Below are 15,912 nucleotides of genomic sequence, written 5' to 3'. Positions count from 1 at the left end.
GAGGCCGAGTGCCTCCCTGGTGTGCTACGACGCCTGGTTTACAGCGGAGCTGGTCTTTTTGGGCCAGGTACAGGGATGGGAGTGTTTGGGAGTGAAGTACAGTTTAAAAGGTGACGGGTTCTATCCAAAAATGATTTTTAATGGTGGAGAAACCAGTGACCGTTAAAAGAGAGTGACGGATGTTAGCTGGCTGGTTAGGTTCACCAGGACAATCCGGTTTGATAAGGTGAATATAAACAAATGGTCGACATGTTTCAGCGTATTTTTGCACGTTCGCTAAGCTTTCTTCAGGACCGAAAAAAGTTCCACTTTTTTCCTCTGTGCTACCCTAACTTTTTAAGTTCTCATTCAAATATGTAACCATAAGTAAAGCTACTGCCTGTGATGTAGTAATGAATGTGACTGTGTGAAATTATATTTTTTATAATGTGATTTAATATAAAAAATAGAATCCTTTATTAACCAAATCAGTACATTTATATTAGTGTTAAATTGCAGAAGGAATGTAAATAATCTAAATATATGAAAGTTTGAATTGCTGTCAATTTTGAAGTATCTCCAAAGTCCCATTTTAACCAATTACGAAATTGTTTGGAATACATTACAGAATTAAGAGTAACAAAATGTACAGACCTAAATTTGTTTTCTTTTGATTTCTTAGCTTTTGTCAGGAGCGACAAACCGAAAATGTTCAAGGGGCTGCAAATCAAGGTACGTCAAAGGAAACTGATATTGCTTCCTTCTGTTGATATTTTCAACCAGCATTTTTTCAGCAGGATTCCGATTATTATATACCTCTTTTATTTAGGCTGCAAGACATACAAATTTATCCTTCCTTTCAGACGATTTTCAACGGTTTCTAACAACATATTCAAATATTTTGTGTATTAGTAATTTCTTCTCTGGTCTGAGTTCAGTTTTATCCAGTTTTGCGAAGTTCTATTTATGCATCTTTTAATTTATTTCGCTACAATATTAAAAACTATTTTTTAACGACCTCCTCTTCTGTCTAGAAGCTCTATTGTTGTGTTAATTGGCTCGTGCATATATAGTTTTACTGTCAAAAACCCAAGATTAGATCTGTTATCTTGACGTATGGCTGAAAATCGTTTGTGATATCAGGATACAAGGTTTCTGCAACCTGTGTGTGTGTGTGTGTGTGTGTGTGTGTGTGTGTGTGTGTGTGTGTGTGTGTGTGTGTGTGTATGAATTCTGTGGTTTAGGACACTATCAAGGGGGGACTTCAGGCCCCATAACCAGCCGTGCAAGGAGGCGCCGCTGCAGCTCACCTGACAGGAGAAGGAGCCCTAAACCCACGTAAGCACTATTTAACGCGAACGCTTAATCTGCTGCGCAGGACACTATCCATCTGCACCAGGAGGCACTTCAACAGCTGACCTGACAGGAGTAGGTGTTCTCAATCCCCGTAAGTGCTATTTATCGCCAATGCTACTCCCACTGCGGTGAACATTATTCAGGGGACTTCAGGCTCCATAACCAGATGCACCAGGAGGCACTGCAGCAGCTCACCTGACGGGTGGAGGAGCCCTCAACCCCCGTAAGAGCTATTTAGCGCCAACGCTTCACCCGCTGCACATGACTTGTCAGGCCAGGGCCACCCCCTTGGCCTTGCGCCAGGCTGGCTTTTGCCTAATTGGTTACATCTGGTGATGGACCATCAGCTGGGGAGGTATTTGTCTGCTAGTCTGCCCTACTGCTTGAGTCTCCGAGTCCCTTTATGCCCATTTGTCAGTGAGACCTCTTGGGCTGCATGGAAGGACTGTTCTATTTGCTCTTGTGACACACACCTATCCCAAAGACTATGTCCGACTGTTTGGTCGCAATCTTCAGTATCTGTACTACACAGGAGGGCCTGTGTCCCTCCTTTTGACTGCCTTTTTTGACAGTATTTCATTTGCAAGTCCTAACTCTTTATTCCACTGGCTCCATCTCTTTAAGTTCCAAGGGGCTGCTTCTTTTCTCTGTGTAACCTTTTGTATTCGCTTGCTCTCCGTTGCGGTACCTTGTGGGGAGGCTTAAATCAGCAGTGGAGCCAGCCCATTACTCAGATTTGAGGACATTAGGATAGGGAAAAAGAAAACAACCGGGCCTAATCCTAGGTCACCCCAGGTCACCCCAGTATGACTATCATTGAGGGGTTCCTGACACGTGCAGTGGGTGTAGTCTCCAAAGAGATCGAGCTAGCGGAAAGAAGGCTATCCAAATTTAGGGTTGGCCTCGGCTTTCCCCTATTGGGTACTGCTAGTCCTCAAGTGGGGCCCGCTACGCCCCTTGGGGTGCCATGATCTCCCAACTTGAGACCGTGGCTGCTAGCCGGTTCAATGCCACATAGCTGATTTATCACCACTGGGGTGGGAGGCTATACAGTTGAGGTTCCTAAGGGGAATATCCCCCAGCCCAGTCCTGTTGTCAGCCTGAGGTACAAGCGCAGGAGACGTGTTGTCGCCCCGAAGAAGAAGAATGCTTTTGTCAGCAGAGCCCCCAGTACCCCTGCCTGCGTCTGACACAGGTGCTTTCTCTGACAACAAAACTGAAGGGTTTCTTGTAAGGGCATTTGAGTACTCGTTTACTAGTTTGCCTAAGGTGGAAACTCTCACCAGCAATTTGGGTGACTGTTCATCATCTGTTCATCCCTGCCCACTCCTATTAGCTCAAGGGGGTCCTCCAAAAATTGGGTGGCTGTGTCCAGTGTCCCCTGTGGTGCTTGTCTTAATGATCCTAACCCCTCTCACCTGGGGAGTGGAGGGTCTGGGTCGTAATTCCATCACCCCCACTGTCAACAATCTACCTCCTTCACCTTCTTAGTGCCCCCCTCCTTGCCCTGTCCCAGCTCCCGGCACTGTGTTCTGTGCCCCAAATTATCATCCACCTCCGTCCTATCATCAGTTGGTGAGGGGTGAGCAGGACTCCTCTGCATCAATTTCTCCAACAAGTGGCAGGCAGGAGACATGTTGGGCCATCTCAGGCATGGGCCGATGCAAGATGGGAACATCCTCTTACTCCCCTTGGGCTGTTTCTACGAACCCTGTGCCTTGTGTACTGAGTGGAGGTATGGCTGGAGAGGCAGTCTGTGGCGCAGGGTCCCCAGGCTCATTGTGCGATATCATCAGTCCAGGCCCCCATTGCAACCCTGAACAATCGCCTTGACCCCTTGTCTCTGCGGCCCCCTAGTTTAACCCTGAGCAACCAGTTTGATCCTTTGTCCGATTGACTGGGATCCGGGTCAGCCGATTCCTTACCCAATTCCTCTCCATGCCCCTCTATTACCCTCCAAGCCCTTAGTTGGAACATTGCAGGGATTAGAAGGAAGTTGGTGGACAAAGTGCCCAGACCTCCTTTGTCTTGCATGCATTTTATGCCTGCACGAGACGTGGCATACTGGGGGCTGTCTTGCTCTAGATGGTTATGCTAGTTTCTCTCACCTGCCCTGCCTTCCAATCAAAGCAGAGCCAAGGGGGATTTACCCACATTAATTAAACTATGCCTAGGGTGTAAAATGGAGAAGGCTGTTTTTCCTCACACTAGTGTTCCTGACCTTATGAAATCAGCTTAGGGTCTTAGTGGTTAACATCTACCATTTGCCACGTGGGGTTAATGTAGCTCTGAGTGAGCTGGGTCAGTTCCTCAACAACATAGTTGCTGCTCCCCTAGGTTTACAGCTCTTCTCCTGATGGGAGATTTTAATCTTCAAGCCTGCGCCAATTTTAATTTGTATGGGGACTCGTCCCAAGATAGCGACCTGGGGGACCTGGATCAGGCTAATTTGAAGCACACTCCTTTTGGGGACAAGTTTAACGCATCATGAATTTTCACCTTCTGAATCTTTTTAATAAGTGGAAAACTCGCAGTGCAGATCCCAACTTTTAATCGGCAGACTCTAGATCCATTAGTAATCATATTTTTGTTTCTAACTGCCTCTTTGCGTCCTTGATTGATTTCATGGTAGTATGGCATGCCCAGACCGATCACAATCCCCTTTTCGCCACCTTCAGGTGGTCCCCGGCTGCACCTGATGGTTTATTTTAGGAACCCTTCTTACTTATAGCACAGGGTAGAAGACTTAAGTGGGTCAAGGTTGTCCCAGTGGACCTCCTTCGCTCGCTTCTATCCTCTCGTCATCAGGTTTTCTGTACCCATTTCGTTCAGGGGACCTCTGACTCCAACATTTTGCAGGCTTTTGCCAACATTGATTTTATTAAGACTGACCTTATTGCCCACATTTTATCTCACCCTGTTTCCGCCAGCAGATGGTTTACTATGGCTTGTTCCCAGACCCATAGTACATTCATGGCCTCCCTGCACAGGGAACCTCGTAACAGGGAGGAAGTGAGGAGGCCCATGGCCTGTTATCGCGTGGCCCACTCGGAGAGGCAGAAGTCACTTAGGAGGGAGTTATCGGATAAGTTCCTTGGGCCAGCACTCTGCACGATAGAGCAGAGTTTTGGAAGGTTGTGAATCATCCTTTTTTCCTTAGATCAAGTAAGTGTGCAGGCACTGTCCATTTCCCCCCCAGGCCTGGACGGATCACTTTGGTGCCATTTAAGATCCGCAGTCTAGCGAGGCTCCTCTGCATGCTGAGCGGGCAGAAACTGTTCTCTGCTTTCAGTAGGAGTAGTTCAGGAAGGCCATTTAGTCTCTCCCAGATGGCAAGGCTCCGGACTTCGATGGTATCGCAGGGGATTTATTCAAATCAGAAGTGCACCTCTGGACCCCCTTATTGACCCAGCACTTCAATGCGCTCACCAGGGGGGTGCTTCCTCCCAACTGCTAGCACTACATCATTTTCCCAGTATTTAAGAAAGGTAACAGGGCTAACCCCACCTGCCACCATCCCATCTTGTTGGTGGACATTGAGGTCAAGGTTCTGGGTAGAGTCCTGTTGGACTACCTTACCACCTGGGTGAAAGATAAGAACGTGTTCTCGAAAGCCCAATATGGGTTCAGAGCAGTACGGGGCACCATTGATCAGATCTTGAATCTTAACTTAATAGCGAAATACACCAGGGCAAAGGAGGGCGCGGTCATTATCGTCTTAATGGACCTAAGCTCTGCCTTTGACCTAGTTAATAAAGAAGCTCTGGGCCATGCTTGTGGCCATTAGGGTCGATCTGCTCTGATCTCTTTTTTGCATGGTATACACAAGGATATATCTGCTTCTGTTAGATACAGAGCAAATGGGGAATGCACACAGTCTCTCAAGTTGAAGAAAGGGGTGCGGCAGGGGCACATCCTAGCCCTCTTTCTCTTGACTCTTTACATCAACGGCCTGGAATCAGCTTTATTAGACTCCGAGTGGATGTTCCAAGTGTGGGTGTTTGTCGTCTGCCTGTTCTATCAGTGGGAAACACTGTTCTTCTGTCACGCACAGCCAAGGGTCTGCAGCTCTTACTTGATATTTTTGTATCCTTCATGGATGGGATCGACCTTACTACCAACTATTCTAAATCCACCTCAAATTATTTGCAGAGCCTTAAAGTATAGGAAGGAGGGATGTTCCCTGGCTAAAGCAGGCCTTTCTAACAGGAGAAGTAGCCGAGTGTGAGGCTGCCGTCCTTCATAAGCGCTCTGTGCGCCATTATATTATGGTGAACACTGTTCCTTGGTTGGAACCATATATGATGTTAGAGATATCTGATTATCCAGTATTAGGGTATCTTTCATAGATTCACATGCCTGAATCATTCCCCGTCGTCTGGATGGGAGTTCCCGGTACATAAATAAAGTAATGTCTCAGTAGACATATAGAGTAATAGGCCAAAGGCCTCAACTTAGTAACATATCCACGTCCTCTTGTAAAAAACTACCAAACTTTGGAGAGTAGCCAATCCGCTATCACCACCCTCTAGAACCTTCCTGGAAGGAGCTCTAGTCCCTCAGATTTTCTACCGCACGTCGTGCTAAGGGAGTCTCTACTGAGCTCTGCTCAGCATTCCTTGTTTCTGGATTCCCTGGGTTTCTAGCTTCAACTTTCCATCTTCTGGGTGAAGTTCTTCAGTTCCTCATGGCAGATACTCCGAAGAAGGACATTTTTAGGTCTTGTTCTTCCTGTGGTAAAAAGAGACTTCATGTGGACGATCAACACAAAGACTGTCTCTACTGCCTTTATCCAAACCACTCTTCAAAGGAATGTAAGGTATGTCATACCTTTTCCTCCAAGACCCTTAAAGATCGTGAGGGGCGCCTCTTAATTTGGCTGCAGAGGCTTAAAGACAAAGACTCAGTATTGTCTTCTGAGGAAAGTGAGGGCTCGTCCATCTCTTCACAGTCCTCTCAGAAAAGACCAAGGGTGGCTTCTCCAGGCCCTTCGTCGTTTTGTAAGGTAGAGCTTCCACTGTTAACTCTAGTATTGTCTACAAGATTTTATCTGCATTTTCAGTCAGCAGTTTACGTGTTTTGTTATTGATTTTTACTTAAAGTGGATGCTTTTCAGTAATACACCCCCCTTTACGTTTATGGTTTTGGAATGGATGTATTAGGGTTGATTGGAAATAATTGGTTACGGTAATTTCCTCCTCTGTAATATCAACGTTGTTGGGATTGTTATGCAGCTGTCTATTGATAACTGTTGGATTGTCAGGCAAAGCTAACATTTTCCCACTGCTTTATTTACAGTATGTTCGTGGCTCCGATCCTGTACTTAAGCTTTTGGACGACAATGGGAACATCTCTGAAGAACTAAGCATTCTCAAGTGGAATACAGACAGCGTAGAAGAATTCTTAAGTGAAAAATTGGAGCACCTTTAAATTAGAATTTCAGTCTTTATATCATGTTTCCTGATCATATTTGAGTAGATTACAATAATGAAATTTATGTCATTCCTTCTGTGTGAAAAGCAAAGTATTGCATTGAATTGTTTCCATTGAATTCATAATCTCGGTACTGCAAATTTTATTAGCCATACAATGTCGGATCTCAAGTTGTTCCGTGGTAGTTCTGCGTTTTTTGTATTACTGTTTCCCTTTTTGAAGCAGAGCTTATATCTACTAGAAATTCTAGAAAACCAACGCTTGACGGGACAGCTTGAGGTGTGGATGTGTGTATAACCAAGAACCATCACAACCGAGGAAATTGAGATATTCCCTTCACATTTCCAATTTTAACATTTCCTGAAGATTTAGTGGTCCTTGGAAGTAGTGTGGTGCCAACATGCAGTAACTTTGGTACTCTGTATCTCTTTTAGACAAGTTTATTCTGTGATGGTGAATTTTATAAGTAAGGGGCATTATAAAAATATGGAAACAAGCTTCTAATAATCTTTGGAATTATACCATGCCTTTTTACTGTTTGATTGGTGTAAGCAAAGATCAGAAGTATCTCAATAGATGCACAAACTCACACTTATGGCCCTTGGATTTATAGGAATTTTGTACTGTTCTGTTTTTTTGTTTTTTTTTTAAATATCTAAAATGTCTTTTCAGTTTATAATGAATGCACTGTACAGAATGGTTTTGTAATTTTCATTCTGATGCAGCAAAATGTGTGTGCTGCAGTCGTTATTAAGTGAGATGCACTTTAGTGAAGGCCCCACAGAAAACCTTATCGAGGCATGTGCGAGCCTGATGTTATGTGTACTGTCACCAATGTATAACTGTGCTGCAGTAGGACTAAACACCGGAAAAAAGTGGTAAAAGCTATATAAAATAAAGAAATATTCACAATTATGTTAGAATGGAAGTGTTTGTGAGTTTTGATTTATTGTTAAATTATTGTTCCGTGTTTCAGTTGACTATTATATTTCCCATCTGGATGTTCCACCACAACTTTTTCTGGTTACTCGGGGACTAATTAAAATGTGGAGGATTGCTTGGACATTAATTTACAGTTTGGTTTGATTATCCTCATTTAATCTGAATCACAACATCTTAAGATATACTGCAGGGGGAAGGGACACTGTTTCTCGGTGTTGGAAAATGGCCCTCTGTGAAGAGTCACCCCAAACATTTTGCCTTCCTTCTATTTCTGACTACGTTTGTGTTGGCTTTAAGACTCTGAGCACTTTACCACTGCTATCCAGTGGTAAGGTGCATGTGCATGGTTTCATTGGTACATCTGCATGTTTGGTCTATTTCATTTACCTAGAAGTCCCTAGTTCAGTGCACTACATGTGCCCAGGGCCTGTAAATTAAATGCTTCTAGTGGACCTGCAACACTGTGTGTGCCACCCACGCAGGTAGCATTTTAAAATGTTTTAGGCCTGCCACTGCGGAGCCAGTGTGTGCAGTTTACTCTGCCATTTCGACTTGGAATTTAAAATCCCTTGCCAAGCCTTAAACTCCCCTTTCATTACATACAAGCCACTCAAAGGTAGGCCATAAGTGCAGGGTGCTGTGTAATCAGAAGGTAGGATGTACTTTTACGTTTTGCATGTCATGGTAGTGAAAACACACAAATTAATTTTTTGCTACTGAGAGGCCAACCCTCTCATAGGTTAACATTGGGAATTCCTTATTGCACTTATAAGCTGTAATTCCTGATTGAGAAGCTCTTTCATGTTTCATATCACTGGAACGTTAATGATAAATTCATCTTTACCAATAAAGAGGATTTATCACTCCCCCTTTTAAAAACTACGCTTTTAGAAAGATGGCAGTTTTCGTCCCTTAGCCCAAAGTGCCTGCAGCCTGTTTCCAATACACGTCTGGGGTAGGAGACAGCTGTACTTTGTGCATTCCCTTTAGACAGCCACACACAAAGGGAGCTTAGGTATGACTGAGGGGCATCCACATCCTGATGGGCCATCCTGGGCTGGATTGGAGGGAGGAGCTAACACACCTGTTCCCACACAAAGTCTGCATTTCCCCTTGTAGCGAGTCTGAAGCCAGAGCTGGGAGGAAGGATCTCCGTGCACTTAAAAGCCCCTCTTTGAAGTCACCCCACTTCAAAGGCACAACTGGGTATACGTTCTGGGTCTCTGACTCCACTAAATCAGACGCTACTGGACCTGTAAGGAAACCCAGCCAGGAAGGACTGCTGTGCTTCCCCAAGGACGGCCCCTCTGCTGGACTGCTGCTCTGGAAGAAACGCTTTTCTGCTGTGCTGCCGGCTACCCTCTGTCCTGCTGAGGAAGAACTGGACTGTCATACGTGGACCAAAAGTGATGTCAAAGAGCATGCTGGCTGTTTTGAGATTCAGGGATATTCAAGTCTCGCACCCTGCTCCTGCTCCATTGGGAGTAGATCCAGGTGATTGCTCCAGTAGAACTGCTGCATAAAGCAGAATTGATTCAAACACTGTTGCGCGAACAGAACTGGGGCATCGCATCTGGAACCAGCGCATCGCCATCTGATGCGACCCATCGGAACCACTACATCGCCGTTGCTGTGAGAGACGATCACCGCATCCCCTAAACTGCGTGGAGAAGCTGGTGCTTCGTCTTCGAAACTGGAGAAAATAGACGCATCACCTCGACTGGTGGATCAACACTTTATCATTCAGCTGCTGCCCACATCTTGTTGTAACAACCAGGATCAAGGTACTTTTGTTCAGCAGGCCTAGCGTGGCTCCTGTATCTGACCCGCGCTCCAATCGCAGTAAGCCTGAACTCTTGACTTTGCCACAGTCCAGTGCGACCCAATAACCCCATAGGTGCTTTTTGCTTCTAAGCATTATTTTTCACTTTTATTCTGTAGAAATTCATATCTTGACTTCTAATTATTGAATTTGTGTCATTGTAGTCTTTTTTTTTTATTTGTAAAATCCTAATGTATTTTTCTAAAATGATGTGGAATCTTTTTGTGGTGTTTTCACTGTGTTCCTGTTTTAAGTGTTGCACAAATACTTTACACATTGCTCCTTAAGTTAAGCCTGCCTGCTCTAAGCCAAGCTACCTGATGGTGAGCACATGTTCATTTATGGTGTGTATCTGACTTCCCCTGACAAGAGTTGTACTTCCTGCTTGGACAGGGTGCATACCTCTACCAACCAGAAACCCAATTTATAACACTTGGCATACACATATCCTCTCCTACCCTGTGATTTGAGACTAGATTTTGTAAAATACAAAATCTACAGGTGAAGATTTCAGGTAATTGTGCAATTGCATGTTAATTTATTTCTTTTCTTTTAGCGTCAAATAGTTTTACTATGCAAATAGATCCCTTTTGCAGCATCCCCCTAAAAAAATGGGGGTGGGCTTTTAGGTGTTTTAGAACTCTCATTATACCACTTACATCTGCTAAATGAAGTGAAACACATTGCAAATATTTCTGAGTAGTCACAGTTTCATGACTCAGTGTTCACCATCACCCCTAAAAGGGATTAGATTCATTAGAATGAAGCCTAAAGACATATTGGGGACATGCTAGAAGCTGACCTAGAAATGCATTCCAACCATTGGCTTTGCCTTTTGTCATTCACGTTTGCATGCTTTGTTCTCTGGCTTTATTTGCTTTAGGCTGTCCAGCTTGGGTTAGTCCCTCCCGTGAAGCATATCTTGTTTACCATCTTCCTGAACGGCTGCTTTTATTCTTCCATGACTGCTCGCCTTTTAGTAATTTTTCTTTTTTGTAAAGCACCTTATGAGAATAAATATTTTAAATTGGTCAGTCCTTGCATGCTTCTCCTCCCCATTGCTTTCTGTATGACTTCAGCAAGGCGTTTTGTGGATTCTGTTGTCACTTTTACCAGAAGCGGTTTTGGCCTCGGTTTTTGAGGCACATATTTATGCATGAAGGTATACATTTTGTTTAGATTTGGCTTTTCACAGGGCGTGCTTCATTCTCTGCCACACCATGCCTTTTACTGGGATGCCAGAAGCTGTCATTTTGTTTTTACAATTGCTAACATTTGTAGGCCAATTAGCCTGTGAAGACTGCACGGTGTTATCAGTATAACATGCAAACAAACGTCCTTGACCCATTAACTGCTTGACCAGGCGCCTGAACAGACAGTGTTTGTTTCCACTTCTGACTGCTTTTAAAGTTTGTAACTGCCAATTAAATTTTTTCTCTAACACAAAAGAAAGCACATTAGCACACGTTTTTATTTTTGGGCGAAATCTACTGAGACTTTGCAGTAGTTACCAGTTCTATTTAGTTTTCTGTTGGATGCTTAAGTACAATGAGCAAGCATTCCTTTGATCTCTATGGAATGTGCTTTTCGCTACGTACAATGCTGTAGGAAAAGTGTATTACATTCAATACTGTTTGCCAATTGAATATGCGGAGTGTTTCCTTTCTTAGTTTAATACAATAATCCTGTGAATGTATATTGTTTTGTTTTCTTAATGGTAGCTTTTTCCCCAATGCACACATCTTTTTTGGTAAGAAAAACATAATGACAAAGGTGTTTTTACTAGTTGGCTTTGGATCCATCATGTAAGGGAGACCATGTATTTGCATTTTTTCAAACGCCCATGTTCTTCTTACTAAACCCCCATGACCTGTTTCATTAGAAACCTTATATAAAATAGTAGATGTTGTAGGCCGCTGTCATTGTAGCCTTTAGGAAACTGCAGCTTAAGGTTCCCATCTGCCTCTTGTTCATATGCCTGTTTATTAGCTTGTATGTCTTCACCATATTTGCTTTTACCACTCAAGGTAAGTCTGTGTGTGTGTGTATAATTATTTTTCTTTATTGGGGAAGTAACCCATACCCTCCTTTTTTTTTCTTTACATTTTACTTGTAACCTGCCTTTACTACTTCCCACCCCATAACCCTAAAATCACCCTTAACACTGCCACTACCTAGCCCTTCAACCCTAAACAGTAACATTACCCTTACCACCCTTTTCCAATACCCACCCCTTAACCCTAGAATTTCCCTTTCCACCCTTTGCCACACCCACCTCTAAACCCTACAATTGCCCTTGCCACCCTGTACCACAGCCCACCCCTAAACCCTAAAATTACCCTTACTGTCATGTACCACTACCTACCTCCAAACCCAAAATTTGGCCTGAACTTGAACCCATTAACAGAGAGAGATAATTTAACTGTGATGCTACATTAGTGTATGTATGTATATATGTATGTGTATATATGTATGTGTGTATATGTATGTGTGTGTATATATATATATATTCACTGAAAAAACCATAGGTTTCACACATGTTATAGTTAGCGGAAATTTTACTGATAAAAAACCAATGAAATTCCCCCGTTATAGTTAGTGCAGGCAACTATAACTCACGCGACCGCAATCCTCTGCTGATGCTAATACTGTATTTAGACACTTATTTGCCCATGTCTTCTTCCATACATTTTTAGCTATACATGTATTACAAATATTTTTTTTTCATAAAGACACATATGTCATCAGCAGAAGATTGCGGTCGCGTGAGTTATAGTTGCCTGCACCAACTATAACGGGGGAATTTCATTGGTTTTTTATCAGTAAAATTTCCGCTAACTATAACATGTGTGAAACCTATGGTTTTTTCAGTGAATTTGCAAGGTTTTTTAAATGCTAATTCCTAACTATAACGTGTGTGAAACCTATGGTTTTTTCAGTGAATTTGTACGGTTTTTTAAATGCTAAGTTACTTTACGCCATTCGTGGCGTGCGCGCCCACTTAACGCAGTTCGTTACGTGCGCGCACAGTGCGCTTCGCGCACCGCGCGCCCACTTTACGCAGTTAGTGCCGTGCACGCACGGTGGGCACGCGGTGCGCTACGCGCACCGCGTGCCCACGTTACGCTAGATGGGCCATGTACGCACGATGCGCTTCGCGCACCGTGCGCACATGGAGGACATATGATGCACTTCGTTTTGAAAGGTAATATTTTAATTTTTTGTATATTTTATAAGCCATGCACAAATGGTGCCCTTCGGGCACCATTTGCACACGGGGTGGAGAGAGTGTGGATAATTTTTTATTTTTATTTTTTTTTAAAATATTTTAGTTTATCTCAGGTGTAATAAGCCATGCACAATTGGTGCCCTTCGGCCACCAATTGCACACGGGGTGGAGAGAGTGTGGATAATTTTTTTTTTTTTTTTAATTGTTTACCGTACGCGTACGGTAAGCGTTATCGGCGAAATTACCGAAAAAATAAAAATTCAGTTTTTGGCCTTGGGGGATCTTTGGGGACTCCCTCAACATGGCTATGTGTGTGGGAGCTGTCTAAACAGCCCCTTTACATGTTTTTGGGCTTTAAATTTTAAAAATCACTCTCAGTGCGAGAGAGAAAATGGCGGCCGCCGCTTCCTGGTTTCGGCCGATTCGAATGTTTACTTAGATCTAAGAGCCAATCAGAATCGCGCACGCCACCGTACACGTACGGTAAGCGTACCGTAAGCGCACCGTAAGCTGGCTCAGATATATATATTGATTTAAAGGCTATTTTCTCAGAATCTACTGAACAGATTTACACCAAACCTACAAAAGGCACTTCCTTGACCTGAGGACTACCTCTCTGCCAAATTTCTAGTATTTCTGTTTAGCCGTTCGGGCTGTAGCCCTGTCTAAAGGTCCTATGGAAAAATGCATGGGAAAAACGCGTTTTGGGACCCCCCTTTTATCTCAGCCCCCGCTTGACGAATCCCCCCGAGACTTTCAGGGTAGGAGCGTAGCGTAGCGCCCCACCTACTTTGAAAAATTCGCGAGGGTTCTTCGACCGGCGCCAAAGTTATTCAAAATAGAATGTTGCGGATTTCCTATGGAAACGGGGTCCTAACTATAACTACCTACTGGCGACCGCCAGTAGGTTATATATATATATATATATATATATATATATATATATATATATATATATATATTCCCTGTGTCTACCGGTTTTTCCTCCAAATTTCTCCTTTGCTCTGTGTTAAGACCTGTATGTTACGCAGTGCACCCCCAGCCACCGTTTTGTGTTAACAAGTCAGTGAAACCTGCCTCCCCCCCCACCAACAGGGATATTCTACACATCAGAGGGCGCTCTGAGACAGCAGTAATCTGCTGTGTGCTGTTTAAACTGAATTTAATAGGGACTGTGCACTTCATTTTGTGGCCAGGAGAAGGGAGTACATTTGTATTCAAACAGTATTGTTAGAGGATAAGTGTGTTAGGCATTTACCTACAGAAGTCCAAAGTGTTGATTGATAGGAGATTTCTGAATAGAGCAGCTCTCTAGTCCCAGACCCACCTCCAGGCCAGCAGATCTAGGACTGCTGACTGTTTTTTCCAGCTCCAAGCAAATCTGAGCCCTCATCTCACACCTGCCCAGCCCCCTTAAGGCTTTTCTGGGAGCACCCCAAATCATTCTCCACAATCTTGTGAGCTGCAGCCTACCTGTGCCCCATGTTGCAGTGAGCAGAGTCCAGGAAGTGGTAAGAAGGCAGACTAGTGCTGTCTCTTTCCCTACCTGTGATTGCATCATCTTTTCTTTTTTAATTTCTTTACCTGTATTTGCCTGTGTACAAAGTGTGGATTGAGCCTGTCTGTCTCCTAGGAGATTTCCTAATAAAGCAGCAACTTCCATCTCCCTGGCCAGCAAACCTTTTCTGAGGTAGCTGGGACCTTTATATAGTCCGCTATTGTTTGGTACATTTGTACACTGATTAGTGGTTGTATCTGGTGTTTCCATTGGATTAGGGTTAGTGTCCTCATTGGTTGGGTATTTGAGGGTTCTGTTTGGTTACTGGGTCTGTGATTCAACTAATGTAGGGTTGGGACTAGGGCTAGGGTTAGGATTTCTATTGGAAGTAGGGACTAGGGCTTCCTGTGTTATGTTATGTTATAACAATTTGTAGTGCACACTTAATACCCGCAGGTGTCTAGGTGCTCACGGTCTACCATACTGTGTCATGGAACGCTAATTTCTAAAAAGCCATGTCTTGAGCAGTTTCCTGAACTAAAGTAGGGAGGAAGTCTTCCTAAGGGAAAGCGGAAGGGAGTTCCATTCCTTTATTGTATTGTAACAAACTCCTTCCCCCCCCCCCAATTTGTCCTTTTAACTCTGGGGGTGGGCATCAGGTGGGCATTGGCAGAACAAAGCAGTCTATTTGGAGAGTACCAACTGTGTTATTGGTTGTTGGGACTAGGGTGGGGCTAGGGCTAGGGCCAGGCCTTTAATTGGAAGTAGCGATTAGGGCTTCTGGTGTGATTGGTTGCTGGACTAGGTGTGGGACTAATAGTAGGGTTAGGCTTTCTATTGGAAGTAGGGACTAGGGCTTCATGTGCGATTGATTGCTTGGACTTGGGTTGGGACTACTGGTAGGGCTAGGGCCTCTATTGCACGTAGAGACCAGGTTTTTTTTAAACTGATTGGTTGCTTGGACTAGGGTAAGATTGGCTGTTAGTTCCTGGTCTCCCACTGGTTCCAGATTTTAGGGGTAGTGTTGTGATTGGATGGTGTCAGGGCTAGGGTTCACATTGGCTGAAAGGGTCACCTGATTACTAGGGCTATAAAAGGCCAGGGTTAGGGCATCTCAGCCCAGGCGGAGAGGCTAAGGGCGGAAAGGCCAGGGCCGTTGCCTGGTCGGGGCCAGGGCCAGATATGCTGCCCATTTCTGCAATTCCTTTATGTCTCTGAATGCATGACGCCAGAATTGGTTTGAGAGCATGCTATGTCCACCCCTGATTGATTTCTCTTCTATATATCTACGAGCAACTTATAAGCTCCAGGAGGAAGCAAGTCAATAACCTCCTACTCATACATTGGATTCCATTTGGAACCTTATCCACAAGGCTATACACAGGCTATCTTGTTCTTTTCCTGATGAAGACCCGCGTTTGATGCCTAGATTTAGCACATATTTACAAGGGTCGAAACGTTGACGCATAAATAGAAGCACAAACTCCCAATTTGACCGTTATAAATAGAACAGGTCATCTTGAGAAAAGCAACATGTTTTTACTCTGTGCCTGAATGTAAATGTTCATGTAAATAGTCCTTTGTACTCAATGTAATATTTTGTGATTTATGTATAATCCACTTCACCTCACTTAGTCTCAGTTTTCCACTAAA

At 43.9% G+C, this 15,912-nt stretch overlaps 1 protein-coding gene across 1 annotated transcript in view; it reads left to right on the top strand.

Annotated features, from left to right (window-relative positions):
* Positions 1 to 7,691, top strand: part of SELENOF (selenoprotein F) — a 153,461-nt gene extending 145,770 nt beyond the window's left edge. The window contains exons 4-5 of the mRNA XM_085602125.1: positions 662 to 711; positions 6,634 to 7,691. Of these exons, the coding sequence (XP_085458251.1) occupies positions 662 to 711; positions 6,634 to 6,765 (182 nt within the window). The 3' untranslated portion in view covers positions 6,766 to 7,691. The remainder of the gene's footprint in view (positions 1 to 661; positions 712 to 6,633) is intronic.
* The last annotated feature ends 8,221 nt before the right edge of the window (positions 7,692 to 15,912 follow it).

Source organism: Triturus cristatus, chromosome 4_2, assembly GCF_964204655.1.
Source record: "Triturus cristatus chromosome 4_2, aTriCri1.1, whole genome shotgun sequence".
In the NCBI taxonomy this organism is placed as follows: domain Eukaryota; kingdom Metazoa; phylum Chordata; class Amphibia; order Caudata; family Salamandridae; genus Triturus; species Triturus cristatus.
The sequence above is the reverse complement of the archived record's forward strand: the minus strand, read 5'-3'. Positions and strand labels throughout refer to the sequence as shown.